At 39.0% G+C, this 20,878-nt stretch overlaps 1 protein-coding gene across 4 annotated transcripts in view; it reads right to left on the bottom strand.

The window, feature by feature from the left end:
• The window catches only part of LDAH (lipid droplet associated hydrolase), a 106,308-nt gene that overhangs the window by 33,541 nt on the left and 51,889 nt on the right, over nt 1–20,878 (bottom strand). For all 4 annotated transcript variants that reach the window (XM_042811197.1, XM_042811121.1, XM_042810983.1 and 1 more), the window contains one exon: nt 4,047–4,287. In XM_042811197.1, coding sequence (XP_042667131.1) covers nt 4,047–4,287 — 241 coding nt within the window. The remainder of the gene's footprint in view (nt 1–4,046; nt 4,288–20,878) is intronic.

Here is a 20,878-nt window from a genome sequence, read left to right as displayed (position 1 = left end):
CTCCCCAACCTGCATGAATTCCACAAAGCAGACCTTTCCCCCTCTCCATCGCTCTCCAGATTTCTGTATTCCCCTGTATGAATAGGTTAAACAAACAGGGAGATTCCTCAAGGGAAGTCATAGGTTCAAGACCACAAAGGACAACCACGTTTGGGCCAGTTGGAGGTTTTTCTTGCTATTGTGCTTATCTGTATCTTCCCTGTCATCCAGACATTAACCTCTGACCTGTGAGTCCGCCTCTCAAAAAAGCCTTGCAGTGTTTACCTATTATGTAATGTCTGTGCTTTTGTGGAAATTGTGCAGAAACAAATGGAGGAAGTTTGCCAGTCAAACTGGTGGACAATAAATCCTGTCCTATGTAGACAGAATGGTTTACTGTCACTGTAAGTCTGCTACTGGCATCTGTCACCAAAGAAATGTTTACAAATTTCAAGAGGCTGGAGTGTCAAAGAGTTCCAGTACTGAACAACTATACAATATTTGTGGAATAACCATTGCTGTACAGTACAGGGGTATCCTTGTATTCAGCGTGAATACACAGAATGACAGTTCAGATAACTTAAGGTCACTAATATTCAATTTTTCTGACTATTCATCCCAGACATTCAGGAATGTAGGCATCCCAATTCCAGTTAGTTGTCATACTTTTTCTGCTCTAAAATTTCTTTGCCAAAAGCTTAAAACCCCAAACTGTCTTCAGATTCCTTTGCTTACTTCCAATAGGTTCATTTGTATTTTCACATCTATATTCTCTATGTAGATATAATATATATATATATATTCTCTATATTTACCTCTATATTTTATTTTGTCTCTATATTCTACCCTACAATCACTTTTCTTTGCAATCCCTGCTCTCTCTCCTCTTTCTGCATTATTTCCCCTTTGGGACTAGACTTTATATCCCATTACCTTTCTGGACAGTGTAATCACAATGCTTCTGCTGTTCGACTGGGATTTCTCCATTCTGTCAGTTGTAAAATTGGGTCAATGGAAAGCTTAGTTTGGATAAGAAGTGGGAGCAAACATAATCTGGAACAGTGGGATAGACAAGTAATACAATTCTTCCTTCACAACACCCTAGCCTCTCTGACTGTTTCACTGAGGGCCAGACTTTATTGCCACTGAAGGGATCTTTTCATAGAATCATAGAATCCCCAAGGTCGGAAAAGACCTACAAGATCATTCAGCCCAACCATTCACTTATCATCAGTATTTTCCACTAAACCATAACTCTCAGAACAGTATCTAAAGGTTTCCTGAACACCTCCATTGCAATGATTCAACCACCTTCCTGGGCAGCCCGTTTCAGCACTTGACCACTCCTTCCGAGAAGAAGTTTTTCCTAGTGCCCATCCTGAATATCCCCTGGCACAACTTGAGGCCGTTCCCTCTAGTCCTGTTGCAAGTTATGTGGGAGCACTTCATCCCATTGGCCTCAGCCCCGCTATCCAGCCTGTCCAGATCCCTCTGTATGGCCTTACTACTTCCAGGCAGATCAACACTTTCTCCAAACTTTTTTTTGTCATCTGCAAACTTACTGAGGGTGCACTCAATGCCATCATTCAGGTCACCAATAAAGATACCTAACAGGACAGGCCTGACCCCTGGGGAACACTACTTATGACCATGATCACCACTCATGACTCTTGATCTCAATGGGAACAGCACTAGGTCTTATAGTTCCACTGCAATTAAGTTTTCAAGCCTCATTTACTTTCAGAGGAGAGAAAACATTGTTGTGACTAAGCTTTGGATGTGGTAACAAATCCCTGGCAGGTTGGTTTGTTTTAGCGGACGTACTAGTCTTAAGGAAACTTTTACCATCTTTTCTGCCCTTAATCACAGCTTTTATTACAATTACAGTAATGCAACAGACATACATGCCAAAGGCAATATGTGTATTTTTAATGAGTTGACATGCAACCTTCCCAGAGAGGAGGAACATCTTAATTTGCTCAACATTTCTCAACCATATCTAGCAGTTTGTTAAGGGACAAGGTACAAATCAGAAAAGTATTTATCACAAATTCAGAGGTTTCACTAAGTCACAGATGGGCAGTTCTGTAGGATAGTCTCAGTTTTTGTGCTAAGCTTAGCAAAGTTTTGCTGAAGCATTACACTGCTGTCCACAAAGAATACAAGAGAAGGCCAACAGGCAATATCCAGAAAGCTTTAAGGTTATTAATCCATGCATGTGGTCCTGAGTCACTGGACTGTAAAATATCATCACATTCCAAAGATGGAATCGAAGAGGAATTCTGCCTAAGAGATGATATCACAAGCCCAGAGGAACTAGTTGCATCAGAAGGCCTATTTATTCAAGTTTTATAAGACATTGGCTCACAGGGACTTTCATTCCGGTATAATGAATTCAGTCAATAAATTGAACATAGAGATCACATCCTATGAGAACAAGCCCCTTCAGCCTGGCTTCTTGCTTCAATTTTCCTTGCAGTTTGGACACATCGGTGCACCCAGAAAAATTACCTCTGGCTGTCACGTCAGGACAGACACACTTGGGGACTGAAAAACTGAAGAGCTGGGCTCCAACAGCAGCACATCAAATCCACCCTCTTAAAATATTCCTGGCACTGCAGTGGTCTGTGCCAAACAGCACTTACAAACAATGACTGGCCACAGTTTTCTGGAGGTTAATGCAGGCCAAGGACCACTTCCACCACAATCCTCGATGCAGCTACCTGCTTTGAGAGCTAGAATTTTATCTGTGTAGACCAGAGTATTCCTGGCTTGTGGAGATATGACCCCACAGACCTTCACATACCTTTCTCCGAGACTAAACTAGCAAAGGAAGAAGCCTGAATTCCTACGGTACATATGACTGCAGAGATGTTTTCTCTTTCATCATCATAAAATTTCCATAAATTAACAGGAACTCAAACAGCAGACCATATGACTTCCATCAGGAGTTTACATTATCAACCAGCAGCCTGACTTTGTCAGGTACAGGGTGATGAAATGGAGCCACTATTCTTAGGGCAGTTTTGTACAACATAAACAGCACTGTCTGGGTTTGTCAGCAAAAACCCTGACTGCCCATCCTGCTTGCAGCCTACAGGCTGCTTGTACAACCCTAGAGGCGAGTCTTTGGTACAGAGCAGCACATTCACAGATGAGGTTAAAGGGACTTGCAAGCACAAAGTCACTCTGGCACATCTGTTCGGACGATTAGGAGGTAGAATTAACTGATAGAAGACAGAACACAACTGGAAATCTAGGAATGTGTTTTTACTACTATTAATGCAATCTAAACTTCCTTCTTGCTGTTATTACTGTGTTAGCATGTCAATTCTATTCTAAATTGTTTTCAACTGCTAGCTTACTAAAATACCTGGAGTATAGCACAATTCACGTTCTGGTTTTCATTCTAAATGTAACATAATTTATCTGAAATTATTCCCTTTCTCAAAGCTGTTCCTTTTGCTAGAACATGCAAACTATGCATACAGTGTGCCATATCATTGGAAGGACATTAATCTTCTGTCTTTGCCCAAAAAACGCATTGAAATTCTGTGCACAAAGTAAATTCTATGTGCCTCTTCAGGCTGAAGGCCTTTTCCTAAATTCACTAATGCTCCAATTCAGATTACAAAACTGACAGAGAGAAAGAGTTAAATCAAGGCTTAATGAAACTTATGTGGAGAAACCTTTGTGAAACTGATTACTAATTTATTTCACTACCCAGTATGAAGGAAATGCAAAAAGTAAGGAGGGATGAATAAAGATCCACTGCAAAACTACGGTTTAATCACATGAGATACTGCTAAAAGTATACAGGTCAGGGCTTTCTTAACAAATATAGATGCTTTGGGGAACTATTTCATTTGTTATTTTTCCTTGAAGACTTTTTTTTTTTTGAATTGACAAACCGAGATTTTCCTGTAGTCTTTAATTTTAGAGAATTTTCCAATTCACAATTTATTCGTGCTTTAGTACTAAGCTTTTGTCTGCAAAAAGCCCAATCTACCTTCGCTAAACGAGAGCGACACAAAAGCTGAGGCAACCACCAAACCCCACGTGCTCACCGATGCAATCCACGCTGAAGAGATTTACGGAGGTCGTTATGGAAGATTCATCGCAGGTCTTCATGCCCCGCAGAGCAAAGCGCACGAGGGAGGCCTTGACGCCCTCGGGCAGGAAGGACAGCAGGTAGACAGGCATGTAGAGGGCATAGCGCAGCTTGCACAGCAGCGGGGTCATCAGCTTGCCCTGTGGAGACTGGGCCATGCGCTCTATCGTGGGAAACAGCAGCACGGAGCGGAGGACCTGTGCGACCAGGAGAAAATGAGAGTCAGCAACACCTGCGGCACCCAACCAAGCCTTGCAGGCGCCGTCACCCGGCTGCCACTTGGGTTTGTCACATGCAGGCATATAGATAGGCTTATTGAGTGCTCTGAGCACAGAATCGTAGCATTACTTGAGTTGGGAGAGACCCTTAGAGGTCACCTGGTCCAACTCCCCTGCAACAAACAGGGACACCTACAGCTCCATAGGTGCTCAGAGTCCTGTCCAGCCCGACCTTGGGTGTCTCCAGAGTTGGGGCATCCCCCACCTCTCTGAACAACCTGTTCCAGTGCCTCACCACCCTTATTGTAAAAAACTTCTTCCTTATATCCAGCCTCTATCTGCCCTCCTTATGTTTGAAACCATTTCCTCTTGTCTCATTACAATGGACTCCACTGAAGAGTCTGTTCTCTTCTTTCTTATGATAGAGGCTGAAAGCCTGCTCCCATCCAAAGATGGCTACCATCTTAATGTTTTCCAAAGACAAAGTTAGGTTGGGAAATGTGGTCTAAGGATGGGAGCACACAGTGGGGAGCCCATCTGGGACAGAAGGCACCAGTGTCCAGCAGGCACTGCCCCACCAGAGGGCAGCAGGCAGCCCCACATCCAGTATCCGGACTGTCTGACAGCACACAGGATTGTCAATGGGCAGCTCCATATCAATATTCCTGGTAAGGACAGGAGCATGAGAGCACAACCCCACCACAGATGTACAGTGATGCACATCACTGCTTTTAGCATGCTAGAGTGAAAGATATGTGTTTTAAAGTGAGTATTTTACATTGTGATAACAGAATACACGGCAGCCTTAAACTAGCATAAAAGTAATTAAAAATGCCACCCACAGTAACTAAAAGCAAATTTATGTATGCACTCTCTATTATACCTCCATGTTATCAAACCAACATTCTCAAAGAATACTTGCTGCTCTTTCCTGGATGTGAAACATGACTACAATAATTCATATACGAAAAAGCCTCAAAGATACACAGCTACTGTCCCTAACAGAAGTATCAAGAAGGCAAAATAAGAGAGATTTTGGATATTGCATTTGCAGATAATTAAGTATAAACCACAGTGATTTGTTGGCAGCTACCACAGATATAAAAAGATGCAGTTATATATGCAGTTATATAGATGTCTGTTTGCTGCATATATCACTCTACAGATTGCACAAGTTAGATTAATATGTTAAAAATATTCTAGAACTATTTCAAAATGAATGTCTTTGCTCTCCAGTCAGCCCCAGCTCATGCACCTGTGAGCAGCATCATGCTTTCACAACAAGATATTTACAAAATCTGGGCATTGTACCACAGCAAAGTAATTCAGGAAATATCAGTAACTTGCCTTACTGGACTTTCCACAGTATTTTAAATGCAGACTTTCAAAGCATTATTTATAGCCAATACAGAACTATTTTAAGAAATCCTTCCACTTTTCAGCTAATACTGCTTTGGTTGTAGACAAAGAAAAATAAATTCTCAGGGAAATCAGCCCTGGGCCTCTTTTTATTAAAGGCAACCAGCAGCTGAAGTACAGGAACGCAAGACTTGTACTAAATTATATGGCAGTTTCGTGATATTTCAGCTAGGAGCTGAACTCCAGCTCTTGTGATCTAAAGCAGATTTGACCTGTGTTCCCAGGCAAACATTAATCCTTTGACATTACAGTTTATAGATACAGGATTAGTTGCTTGGAGTGCTATACTAACCACTGGGGGAAGTCACTAAACCTTGGAGGTAAAAGAAAGACAAACCAAGTAAGCTGTCAGAATGCCCTGTGCATTCCTGCATTTTTTAGTGGCATATAAAGTTAAAAGACGGTGGTAATATGGAGGGTAATTTTATTTAATTTCTTTCTTTACTCTCTGTCAGACAATAACATAGAAATTCAAAATCTGCATTATTCAAACACGTATCAAGTATTTCTCAGCTTAGTGCTAGATTCAGAGCCAGGATTCCAAAACACGCATTTGCCTGCAGAACTGCTTAAAGATGGAGTTCAGCTTCTTTGCAAGATGGCTGTGGATACAACAGACTTAACATCTTTTGTTATAATTACACACGTTCATAAAAGCAGTATGTTATCTTTGTGCCTTGAAATAAATGAATTAGAAATGGTCAAGTAAAATGAAGGAAAGTGGCAGATTCAAATACCTGACATCAGTTAATCATTTTTGTCTTGTCAAATGCCAAGATCTCATCCAGTTGCAATTGACACCAGCTGCAACCATGTAGTTGGCACTCAATTATATTTCCTGTTACAACTCCCAGAATTGTTGCAAACTGGTAGTTCTGGTAGCAGAGGCCATTACGTATTAAAGCACCAGGTATTATCAGAGCTATAAATGCAACTGTATATATCATTAACTAATGTGTAAGGCATAATGATCCCTCTGTATACGGAAATTCTTCTCATATGTAATAACACAAGTTTCTTGTGATAACCATCAGTTCAAAACACCAAAAACGTTACAAATATCTAGACTGAGAAACCCAAATCTCCAGGTTCAAGCTACCCCTCATTCAAAGTCTAGTGAGGCTTATTGGTTAAGCACTGGTGAAACTAGAGACACTGCTCACAGAGTCTTGAATGGATGCAGTGACTTCTGCAAGCTGGCTGGTGAACCTTCTGAAGGCAAACATGCCCTGTGCTCGTGATGCTATAGGTCACACCAAAGCCCTGTCTGCGCTTTGGTCAGCCTTCCAAAAACCATGCCTACCTTCCTGCATGATACTGAAATTATCAGTACAATTGCCACTGCTGATTGTTGTGATAATACACAGTATTCGTGAAGCTTTTTCTTTTTTTTTTTACTTGCTTGACAGTTATTTATTTAAAAAGCTATTTAAGTGCAAGATTTCAGCCCTCACGATGACACATGCATTCACAGTTAAAGTTCAAGGTGTTCCTGTTTGGCTTTGTCACCAGGCAGCTTCTGCTTTCATTATCTATTTTTAACTCTTCAAATTACATAGGGCTGAAGACAAGAAAGGTTCAAAGGACTGAAATATGATGCAGCATCTCACAAATTTTAGTGTTTTAGCCTTTATTAACAACAGAAACCTAACATTATCTGCAAGCACATCTCATAATTTAATGTGGGTGTCAAGGCAGCTCCTAGTCACTTGTCACACAGCATATCCATCACTGGAAGGATGCAGAGGATACAGCCGGAGTGTGCATTCATAGAACAAACTGCCTTAAATCCCCAACACATTTTACCTTACAATGCATGTCACAGTAGGAAGGTGTACAGACTTCGGTGTAAAGCTTTGGAGCTTTAATTTTCTCCCTCTTCATATACTTTAGTGTTTAGAACTATCAGTCTATCAACTTCAGGTGTGTATAATCTGCACAACTTTTACAAGACATAGAGATGAAGAACTACTTAGAGAAAAGTGAGCCCTCAAGAACACAATGGTGGCCAAGGAGCTCTGGTTAGGCAGAACCACTAAATCAGTATGATTCACCTCACGTCATCACTGCTTCATGGAAATATTAAATAATAAAACAAAGGTTTCCTCCAAGCTACCTACATAAAGAACTCATACATTCCTGTGCATTTGGACAACCTATCTGGCTTTTCATCTATTTAGCACAAGACAGTGGTATGAAAACTAAGAGCTATCACAGTAGGAGGATATCCCCTTTGCTAACTATGATGGGAACTCAGGCAGTTCCTTTGTATTCTAACATCCAGCATTTTCCCTTGTAAAACACAAAAAATCCTACCTGCTGGTTCATTCACTTTGCAGAGGTGAGCACATAGGCATGGCACAGGACATCCACATCCAGACAACTGCTATGACTCTCAGATCTCACTTTTTCCTACACTGAGTTTTCAGTGAACAATGGTTACTTCTACAGTTACGGATTTGCAAAAACAGTTGGAAGGTTTTTCTTTTGATTAAAATGAGAACAGAGAACAAAACATCCAACTATTGCATTTAAAACAAAATGGTTTTTATCACTGCACAATTTATTAGGCTTGAACACAGCAACATGGGATTCTTGTAAAATATTTAAATAGTTTCTATATAAAGACACCGAAAGGATGAAGATCAGATCCAGCCAACAAAACACGCTCCTATTTTTCACCAGTGTCTTTTGTTGAAAGGGCTGAAATACATCTGTCAGCTACGATTTCACATTTGTGTGGGTAATGCTTCTTGTTTTAGGGACTGGTAAGTGATTATATGAAGAATATAACATTCTTATTAAAAAATGGGGTGTCACTTAACAATCACTATTCAAAAAAGTGCTGTGATTTTCAGAGCTGTTAACTCCTGCGATGTCAATGAGAGGAGCTCAACACCTCTGAAATTCAACAGCTTTGACTACACAGAAGAAATGCAGACTGAAAATTCAGGCACCTGTGATTATGCAGACATTTAAAGTGAAAAGACAGATACGAGTATCAGAACAACAGGAGATTTTTAAAGATTTTTCTTTTCCTTCCCAGAAGAAATCCCAAGCAGGTACTGGCTAGAGCTCAACTTTGTTGGTGGCACACCTTGGCTCCCAATGTATAGGCTGTCCCTGCTCATGCTCAGATCTCTCTACTGAAGCTGTAAAATAAGAAAACTCTGATCTACTGAAAAAAATATTCCTCCTACACTATCAGAAATGAAAACTTCCCCAGAACAGACCTGATGGTTTACTCTGCTCCAGTTGTCACTGGATGCTTGCTTTGACTTGTGAGATTTTGAAGTGTTTGCTCCTGCTGCATAATTTGCTCATACTTGGGTGCAGGAACAGTTAATGCAACAACCACCAACAAAAGAACATCAGATTAGGATTCCACACCATTTACGCAACACGCAGCCCACAGCAGCCCTAGAGACACAATCAGCTGGCAGCAGCAGGAAGCAATCCATTACTTTTTATATGAGAGCCACTGCGCTGACCCATGGCAAAGAACGCAGCACCCCAGCATAGCTCTGCAGGCACACAGCCCTGACCCGTACCAAGAGCTGGATGTGGGAAGGAGGCAGGACTTCAAATCATAGGGCTGGGAAGAAAACAGGAGCAACTTTTACTTTAAAAACCTTCAAAAAAGCCTAAAAGAAGCAACAGCCATTTCACCGTCAAACTAACACTTCTTTTAATGTATCTCGTTCAGCCCATGTATTAGTTTATTATTCCTCTGTTGTGCTGGCAAGGGAAAAGCTATTATCTGTCAGGTGAAACCTAGTAAATTTTTCAAAGATAACATAATGATGCACTTACTGGTAATCTACAGCCTACCCTTGACACAGAGTGCCACATTAATCACAATTTCTTTTCCTTGGTCTGCAGAGAAGTGTAGGCAAAACAGTTTGGGTCAGGGGAGTGCATCCTGCTTTATTAGCACAGCTGTGCTCTGAGGATTTCCAGGAAAACAAGCAGGGCAAAACAGCAGGCGCTTGCCTACACCTTCCCTGCCCAAAACAGGGCTTCCTAGGCTTTCCACTTCACTTTGCTGTCGCTTTTCTAAACACACTCTTCTTTTTTTTTTTGTCTATGTCAACAATGAATTCTATTTTAAAATCTTCAATAATTTCTTAGAATCATAGAATTATTTGAGTTGGAAGGGATCCTTAAAGGTCACCTGGTCCAACTCCCCTGCAATGAACAGGGACACCTACAGCTCCATCAGGTGCTCAGCCTGACCTTGAGTGTCTCCAGGGATGGGGTGTCCACCACAGATCTGGGCAACTTGTTCCATTGCCTCACTATCCTTACTGCAAAAAACATCTTCCTTATATCCAATCTAAGCATCCCCTCCTTACATTTGAAATCATTTCCCTTGTCCTATCACAACAGACCCTGCTGAAGAATCCATCCCCTTCTTTCTTGCAGCTCCCTTTTACATACTTCTTCAGCTGCTCATTTGAAATGCCATTTTGTTTGCTATATCAGCACAATGTCACAGCTTGATATAAAGAAAACCAAATAGTTTCATTATAGCAAATGAACTGAACAGTGAACAGAAGTTGCAAAAAATAGTTTCAGTCCTAGTGTGAAGTAATTCCATATGATGTGAACTTTCTTCCATTTTACCTTCTTGAGCTCCTGTGATCCCAAATGAATGTGTGGCAATATTAAACAAGTAACAGAACAAATATCTCCAACACAGTTAACAAAGTATACTAAAACTGAAAATTCCAGAGTATTTATAACAATTTATCCCCCAGACATGTCTTAGCACACTCACTTTGTATCTTACAATCATGGAATCATTAAGGTTGGAAAGACCACTAAGATCCTCTAGTCTGACCATGGACTGACCATGCCTGTCACCGCTGTACACCACATCTCCCAGTGCCACATCCACCCTTTTCTTGAACACCTCCAGGGATGGTGACTCCCCCACCTTCCTAGGCAGCCTGTGCCAATGCCTCACCACTCCTACTGAGAAGAAATTTTTCCTACTATGCACCCTAACTCAGATAGATGGCTGTACATCAAAATGCATACTGTTAAAGAGAAAGATTAAAATCAACTGGATGAATCCAAACAATATTGCCTAAGACTTAAAACACTAGAATATAAACATCAAACGTCCTTTTAAGAACCAAGCATAAACACATGCAAGCAGTCCTTAAGATTCATTTACCAAATGGACTTCAGGATGAATTTTTCTCCCTAAGTTCTGTGCTGTTAGCTGTAAGGCCCGGTCTCTGTGTTGGGCACATGCCAGATCCAACACATGCACACACCTCATGCACACACTGCTCACATACATCCTTCTAATTCTTAGCTGAAACCTAAGGATCCCCATCCAGCATGCTGGTTACATGAATATTAATGACAACTTTCACAAAAAGAGCAAATTCATAATCAGACACAGTGAAGCAGCACAGAGCTGAGCTATGGCCCAAATAAGAGTACAGCAGTTTTCAGTACAGAAATAACCCAAGGTTTATCATATCAGAGGGAATAATTATTGATTATTTCATATATATTTCCCCGTGTATGCATTCTATAAAGATGAAGATGAAACCAGAAGAAGCATTTTAACTGCCTAAACTTGCAGCTCCCAGTTCACATTGCAGCCTCAGTGCTGGTACATTTAACAGGGCCAGGTCCAAGGTTCCAGAACTGCAACTTTTTATTATGTTCTCTGGCATGATTTTGGCCAAAGCCAGTCAGCACCTTCCCTGATGTTGTCTGGGAACAGGTTAGATGGTCTTGTTTGGTCTTGGATGTTTCAGAATTATTAAGCATCACTTCATACTCCATGTATAGTGTCTATAAAGCGTATGCCAAGACAAAAACAATGCAAACTGTCACAATTAACATCAGTACGTGATGACTGTGAGTGCACCGAGATACTACACAGAAAATAAAATTTGGTAGAGTTAATTTTAGTATTTTATTTGGTTAATTTTGGTATTTTAATTCTCAGGTCGTGGAACAAACTCAAAAACAAGTTAATCTTACACAAGGAGAAGAAATACATCACAGATATCAGAGGAAGGTCTGCTTCCCTGCGAGAAGGCTAAGATTGTATTCTATGCTCCATATCCTAAGAGGAAAGGTTTCAATCCAAAAACAGCCACCAGTAAAACATAATGAAGAGCTTGGATGATAACATTTCTGAAGGAAGTTATGTTAATGCAGAGTAACACGAATAGCTTGTCAAAATGGGAGCAAAGAGATAATGGTGCTGTAAGAAATAACTACTATTTTGTGGATTATAAATGTGAAAGGTGAGAAACTAAATTAAATGCACAGGATGCAGGATGAGGAAATGACAGGCTCACGGCTCTACCACAGACATGGGCACTCTTTTCTGACAAAAAACTCATCAAATTATTCAGAAAATTCCTTTTTTTTTTTTTTTTTTTTTTTTTAGCCACTGCAAAATGCTGCCAAAGAAAACCAGAGATCAATGCAGATGAAGAATTCCTTTCCTCCCACAGTTTAGGCTCCTCATTTTTCCTGCTCATCCAAACTTTTAATTCTTACAGTATGTGTCCAATAGATGAGGTTGCCACCATAAAATGCTGTGCTGACATGATTGTCTCCACAGCCTTTTCAGTCTTGTTCCTTGGCTGAATTGTCACTCAGAGGTCAAACCAGAGCCCAGGGAGCAAAAGCTGAGGCTGTGGAGAAGTGGTAGCCAAGCTCCAATCAGTGTCTCCCTCCTTGAGAGATCTGCGAAGCCAAGCAACTAGAAATTCATAACATGTTTTAACAAAATAAAATTGCCTTCATATTGTGTTGCATCACATCCTAAGTTGATCCTGAAGTTGGCAGCATGACAAGGGCTGTTTCCTGTTTGAGCACTGTTTTCCGTTTATCTTAGCTTGATGTCAAGGATGCCTCTGCTTCTTGGCATCTGAGGCACTCTTCTTTGTTCATACTTTGTGTTTTTATACATAGAATTACTTACAGTCTAATAGTTTGGGGTAGAATCTGAATCCAAACCCTATTCTGACAACAGACAAAATGAGAATTATTGGTGCGTATGAGAAAGTTCATCCTTGTTTCTCTGGGACCACAGGTACAACTCTGGTAGACCCCTTCTCATCTCTACAAGACATCATTACTGAACTGACCCTAAGGGAGCCAGTCGACTTAGGTCAGACACATCTCCAACACTCTCGGTTGCAACAAAGAGATTACAGAACTGTGGGAGATTTTGTTCTGAGAACATTACAACAGGTTGGATTCAGAATAAAATAGGATAAAATAAATTCAAACAATCATACAGCAAAACTTTTACCTAAGACCATTTCTATTTGGACATAGTCATAAAGCAGCTGCTATATGGGCTTTTCAGGAAACAGCATGCATACATATACATGCACACATATGCATTGTTTCCAAATATTTCAAAAGAATTAGCATCCTTAAAGATAGAAGGTAATTAAAGATACAGGCAACATCAACACTATTTTGGTGCAGTTGTATATAATCCTCACAATTTCACAGTATTTCACTGTATTATTAACCGGGGTAAAACATGATACATTAACTCTATGATTTTTATGGAAACATTAAATTGCAGTAAAGACGATGCTATCCTCAGTGATAGCAAACAAATCCATTTTTTGTAGCTTGCACACAAGTATAGGTAATCCCAGAAACAGAAAGGAAATTTAAGGGGAAATCTCCTTTTTAAGTATATTGGTTCATAATTTCTTGTATCTTCCTTCTGGAGTAGTGCAATGTAACACAATAGATTACAGCAACCTCACTTTTCCATTTCCCCACCCTACAGACTAATTCCCAATGCCAAATCTTTGCCTTATTTTTCATGACTTAATCAGAAAAATATTATTAGAAAAAACTTAAGGAGCTCGCTCGGCTTTCATATTCTGTTCCTGGTATATTCTTTGCCTGAAGTATGTCACTGTTTCTGGGAGTCTAAGGCATTCTTTTAGCTGCAGCACGAACACTAGCCAAGAATAGCCACGCTATTCCTTCCTAATGAAATGCAGGAGCAAAATGAATATACCAACGCACCTCACAGGCACCTCACCTCTGTTATACTTTCACAGACTATCCTGGAAATAGAAGATGGCAACACTTTAAGGTATAAATAGATGTTAACTCTCAGCTAATGATGTTTAATGTCAGGAAAACAGACAAACTCAACTTTCCAGCTGATGGAAAATGGCAGAACTCCCCCATGTAAAACAACAAAACTACAGCCAATTTGTTGGCAGCAGTTGAGATTCTCCTTAACTCAGCAGTGTATCTGGTATGGTTTTACTCCTATGCTATGCGGCAAAAAGAGAAGGATTTAGCAGGAAAAGCAATTAGTAGGATGCCCTGAAATTAAACTTAATCTACCTGCTCCACACCACTTAAAAAAATCTATTTGCTCCTAGTTTGTTGGTCTACTAACTTACATTCCTTTATATTCAACATAAATGGAATCCCAAATAAATTTCTGTGCCTTCTTCAACATCCAAATTTGACTCACTATCTACAAATATAAATAGCACATATACTTTTCAAATGAATGAAAGACTTGGGTTTATTTTTTTACTATTTCCTTTCAGATTCTACCTTTAGGCAATATTTTCATCTATCTAAAACACCCTACAGTGATCATAAGGTTCACTATGTCCTGGCACCCTCTTTACTTAACAAACACTATTCAATATTGTTTGAAGTATGGCTTTTATGCCTCGAGCCTCCAGTGTTTTCTGAATGGAAACAAAATTCAAGGACTAGCATTTTTTAAACGTATTTGTATTTCAAAGTGCCATAGTCTTAAGTGCAATGATGTGCACAGTGCACAGGCACAACGACCACATGCAATCTCATCTGAAGTTAAGTAGGCCTGAGTGATATTTGCAGCAAGGTGAGGTGTGACTAAATTTTTGTCTACTTCAAGGCCACATTCCACTGACTTAATATAGATTTGATTCTGTGCCCTATATGGTGGATTCCTATAACTGAACTCAGTGCACCAGCTGTATGAAGAGCTGGTGCAAAAGATTTAAAAGAGATTTAAAATGGGAATCTCAATCAGGCTTATTAACTTTGCATAATATTATTGGGAGTACAGTCAAACCTGTTCTGCAGAGTTCAATAATGGAAGAACTACGATGGAATGAAAACAACTGTATCTTTCAATAGCACAGTGAGAGGAATGGAAATTTTGGTATTGTCAAACTTCAGCTGCTAACAGTAAGAAACTATCTTTACTGACACTGCTGGTGATAAGCAGAATAACTGAAAGGACAGAGCCCTAAAGAAACTGTGGCAAGCCCAATGTCCTACTGAACGCTACTGGTCCCACATGATTTCATGTACTGTAAGGCAATGAGAGTGAGCTTGGTTCTACCAAAACTAGTGGCAAAATTTCTATCAATTTACTTAATTCTGCCTAGTTAATAAATTCAGATTAAATAATTTATCAGTTATTAAATATGACTGTTTACAGCCAATCTCACAAAAGCTATGATATTCTCAGCCCTGAATACTAAGATTCTCTCATTGTCCTTATACAGACAGACAAGGGCTAAGACTCCCCTAAGACACCTATTGTAGTAGTCACAGAGTATCTTCTTGGATTGAGAACTAAATTGAGAACTCTGACCATTCAATTTTAAAACCATAAGCCAAGAATAAGTCATACCTTGTGCCCTGGGCTGCAGGTCCCCCTTTCAAAAGGATGTCAGTATCTCTCTTAACACCTAACTTCCAACGCTGAAACCTGTCTAATGGCAACAGGAAAGGGACCATCCACATCTCACCTTAAAATGAGTCATGGCACAAGAAAAAATAATCTGTTGTTTCACATTACTTGAAATATTTTCCAAAAAGAAGCACTTCTAGAATTTTCCCAGTCAAAGTCCAGAATTCTGCTAAACATACAAAAGACTACAACGCAGAAGTGCTCCCTACAGACACCAGAAACTACTTCTCAATAGGTCAGCTCTACGTATTGAACTAGTGGCAAATTATTAAAAATATTAAAAATATTAAATACACAGACTGTTCATTGCATTTACTAGTCTCACAGGGCTGAAATGCAAATTACTCTGTACTACAAATATTTGGGTAACTGAAGACTTGCCCAAAATGTTTAAAAGAAAAAAAAAAAAAGCCTTTTTATGGGTTAAGGTAATAATGAGAAAACTGTTCTCCCAAAAAGCTGTATCTTATTGTTGGACTGAAAATAGTTTAATAGAGAAAATGTTCATTGACAGAGCAGTATTTTACATTGAGAATTAAGCCCCATCAAAGTGGGCAATATCATTCCATCTACAAGGAAAGTGCCAAAGGAGACAGCCAAAATTTGCAACGGTGCGATAATACCGGCAGGGATGGATTTGTTGCTATTATGATTAAAGCATATAAACAGAAGAAGATTAGGAGGGGTGAGAGTGAAAAGAGAGGAAGAATAGTTTATTGGTTGGAAGAAGGGCAGGGAGAAGCTTATGTTGGAATGCAGTGTCACAGTTACACACCATAAAGCTTTCAGTTGCTCCCATTACATGAATGTCAGAACGCAGCTGCCACTTTCCAGAAGAAATTCTTTCCATTTTCATGTTGGAAGTACAGGGTGGGATTTTTTTTTTTCAGCGTAGCACTCACATGAGACCACTTCATTCCATCTGCAGGTACCCTTATGGTACCCACAACTGTGGTCTTCTAGACATGATCTGGGAGACTTACCACTGCGGATGAACCTTAACGTGTGTGATGAAGAGATAGATGGCTCAACACAAAGAAAGTATTAAGAATTAGACTCTCTGCTGTCTTGAACCAACTGCTTTTACAGTCATCAGCGTAATAAATCTCAATGACAATGCATTTAAGGAAAAGTGGCTGAACAAGGTGAATGAGAAACCAGCCTTACAATTATAATCTCATTTTGCTGGTGAAAGAGGAAAGTCATGATTTTCCAACTGTGCCTTGAGATCCTTAGACTTCTATTTTTAGGAACTTTGCCTGAGACACTGATGGGGTCTCACCATCCTCCACTGAAACCAGGCTTCAAAAAGGCATCCTGTCAATCCTAGTTCTTGGCTAGAAGAGCTAGCAGACAGATAAGGAAAATCAAGATGCGATTTAATATTGGAAGGAGTTCAGTCCATTACCATTTTAACCGTTCCTAAATGTCTTCCTTAAGAACATATTCTGATGTAAAAAGAGCAGAACAAGCTCTGATTGACTTAATCTGTGAGAAATAGAAGTGAGACAGGAACTACACACTGAGAAGAAACAGAAGAGAACATCAAACTTTTTGCTCTGTATTTTTGTGAATGGAAGAAAAGAAACAAGGTATATATCTGAAGTTCTAGATAGTACTTACAACCCAGTGTCTTGCCAGGGTATCAGAAGCAGAAAAAGAGAAGAGGAATCAGCTCTTTTTCCCATCCTACCACTGACTTTCCCAGAACTGGAAGCATTTTGAATGACAAAGAAAATTTCCTTCCTGTGCAATGCTACAGACTGCAGTAGTCCATATTGTATTACAGAGGGTGGAATATGGGCAGGAGTCTGCTAAAAGAGCATACACACCAACTCTAATTTATCATGCAAATAAAACCGGTCATCAGGTTAGAAGGGTATTAGTGCAACTAAGGAGGAGAATTTGGTGAACATCTTTCAATCGCCAGTGCCAGATAAAAAGTCCAAACTCTGCCGGTTGCTATTAAAGGTCACAATTCAAACTGTATTTATTTAGATCTGTTTTTTTGTACTTTTGGTTTTAGTAAAATTTACTTACAGTAGTCATACTGCTTTTTGAAAACAGAGAAGCAGAAACTCACCCTAATGTTTTCAAGAACAATTAGGACTTAGTGAATTCTACTTATGCAGAATTATACTTCATTTTGGAATTTGAAATGGAGCAGGGTGTTCTTACAATTTTCCAGTGACTAGAAATGTTATAAGAAAGTTATTAGAGGCATATTTTCATTAGCACTAATTGAACTTTCTTATGGGACTCCAAAGGTAACAAGTTTATTAAATACATTTGTGGTTTCTGGATTTTCACTTGAACGTATATTTAACACAAAATTCCAAAGAAAAGGACAAATCCATTTATTTTTTTTTAAATGTCATAGTTAAGTAGCATTGTATCCAAACAGCAGAAATCAAGATTTCCAAATATTTACAGAGTTCAATAAATGGAAAAGGAAATGGACTTCTGTTACACTCAATTCTGAAGATGACCTCACTTAAAGGAGCACAAAAGGTGATTCTTGAGAAGAAATCTAGGACTGATTTAGCTCACTAAACATAGTTGTGCAGTCATTCAGCACATCCTCGGGACATGAAATGATTCATCATGATATTTGCATAAGCTCTCCTACAATGAAAAGCAATAAAAGTAATAGTAAAAAGCCAGGAAAAAGAATTAAGTCTTTATCTGAACTTAATTTAACAGTGCATTAGATATGTCGTAAATGCAGTGAGTGTGCACTCTTAGTTGTCTTATATCCAGGTTGTGTCTGTTTCCAGTGCCTTTCACTCCTGCCTAAACTCTTCATACAGGATCCACCATTCCCAACACAGAACTTAATGCACATGAACGTATTTTTCCACTCTCGCCTTTAAAGCAAACATCACCACCAAACTTCACCACAGACCATGAGGAATGAACAAATTAGGAATATGGCACAGTAGGAAATACTTTAATTATAATAATGTCAATTCTAAGAATCTTTGTCTAAGCAGAAGACCCAAAACAAGTCCTTTGCCTGTGGAATAACTGTGTCACATACAATAAAGCACAAAAGCCAATGAAACAGTTCAACTTCTTTAGGAGCTCAGGGTTACAGAAGAAATTACAATTTCATCATAGAATCATAGAATGGCTGGGGTTGAAAAGGACCTCGAAGATCATCTAGTTTCAACTCCCCTGCCGTGGACAGGGTCACCAATCACCAGACCAGGCTGCCCAGTTCAATACAAATCTGCTGGGAAGAGATACTGGTGATGGGAGTTACTGGCTACACTCAAAGTTTAATTTCATATATGTGAAGTATATGTTCAAAAACTCCACAAAATTCTTCCACGCGCTCATTTAATGAACAGTTCCTTAATGCCTTTATTGACTTGTGTCTCCCTTTCTCTAGTCAATTTTAAATTTAATAAAGTAAATTAAAGTCCTGATTCCTAGCTTGACTTACATCTGTAAAGGCACACTAAATAGTACAAAACAAAAACAAATTCAAGCTCTGTGCAGTGCATCTTGATAGTGAATTTTGATTGTTAGGCCCAGCTCTCCAAAGGTGCTGAGCTCTGATTTTCAAGTCCTACTCACAAACATCTGCAGCCAGAATTTCAAAAGATCTCACCGCCCAGCTGAAGAAGTTCTTTGGGAAACCTGGCTTTCAAAAGGGTGTTGAGCTCTTTTGAAAACATGTGCTATAAATCCTAATTGTTTTTGAAATTCACTTCTTGCTACGTGTTTATGATTCCCTCATTTTTATAGAATGCTTTAACTTAGTTATTACTGTACAAATCCAAATTTTTGGAGATTCAAAGTAACAAGATTTTATGAACAAATGTGTAAAAATCCACAGTACTTCATAAATCCTGTTGTGCTATTCACTATTCTAGCCATCTTTTTATTTTTAGTCCTTCATTTCCTCTTCATTCTCATGTTTTACTTTGGATTCTTGATGAATGACCAAAGATTCCGGTTTGCAGTTTATTTTTATTCTTTTTCTGTTTGTACATTTGGCTACTTTAATATCTTTTAACTTCCTAGAAAAAATATTTTTTATAGGTGTATTTGAATTCTAACTACATACATCTGAAAAGAAATCCGATGTTTCATTAATAACCACACAAACACGTTATTAAAAAAAATCAAGTCTCTTCAAATCAACACCTGTGCTTCCCTACTCTGAATCATCACAGACAACAATCTCAGTTATCACATACATTAAAGTCAGTGGTAAAAGCTGTATGTTTTTGTGAACACTATGAATACAATATGATTCTCCTTAGAAAGTCCTGAGACCTCATTTTTCCCTCTTTCCAGCAGCCTTCTTATCATGTGCTTAGGATCTAAACAAGCTAATCTTAACACAATGTTATTTACTCTGGATCCTCCTCTTAAAATGTGATCATTGTTAAAATGAAGCCTGCCCACATACACTGGGTAATTACATCACGACACATGCACTGCTGACAATTTTGTCAAGCCTCTATTTTTATTGCACTAAAGATCAATTTTAATTAAATTAATGTTTGCACTTTCTATTACCACTCTACTATTTACAGACCTCATTTGATCTTCAAGATTTCTGGACTGTAAATTTTCCTCATTAAGAATAATATTGAACTGTATGTAATCTGTATTTCCCTTAAAGTTTCAGGACTGAGTGAGAGCTACCCATCTGCTTTACCCACTCAGAAAGCACATACTGTAAGACAGCACTGTTCAGAGATGCATTATTTACTTGCATAATACATACGAGACACTATTAAGAATAAATGAAATGTACATTTCAAAAGAATTTCCTAGAAGCAAAAAAAGAGCTTTAATTGCCACTGAACCTTGAAGTAGCCCTAATTTCTGTTTTAGAGGAAACATTTAGTAATCAAATAAGGAAAGCTGTCAGTGTGTAGTCTTTGGTCTATATTCCGTAGACATGAGTGGATTTATCAACCAGTTTTGCTGAGTGTATATCCACTTTTTTTTCTATTAGACAGCCACATTGCATGCTTTAATCTTTTTGTTCTCTAAACTGAGTTTCTATATTTAAACCTTCTGATCAGATACTGAACTCAGTCAGGCAAATTTAAGACCCAACTGCCCACTTTCAGGTGCTGACAGCATGATGAACTATGACTCCCATTTGTGGTTAATGTGAACTGAGCCATGGTTTGCTCACACCGTATAACAGAAATATGGCACAAGACATTAGTGAGGAAAATAAAACAATCAAATCAATGTAAAGTTAACGTTAAAAAGCTTTCTTTGGACCAGATAACCAGGAATGAGCTTTGGTCAAGTAAACAGACAAGTACCATAAGCCTAAACTTCCATTCATGCTTCCTTCGCATGCTCTAAACTTTGGTTTGGAAGTTAAGGTCTCAACAGCTACAACACAGATCTTAAGAAGAGGCATAATATAGGTAATCAGTTAAATCC

The sequence above is a fragment of the Centrocercus urophasianus genome, unplaced genomic scaffold, assembly GCF_019232065.1.
Source record: "Centrocercus urophasianus isolate 14NV4802_14NV808 unplaced genomic scaffold, USGS_Curo_1.0 seq_10, whole genome shotgun sequence".
Lineage (NCBI taxonomy): Eukaryota > Metazoa > Chordata > Aves > Galliformes > Phasianidae > Centrocercus > Centrocercus urophasianus.
Note: the sequence above shows the minus strand (reverse complement) of the source record. Positions and strands in the feature narration are given on the sequence as shown.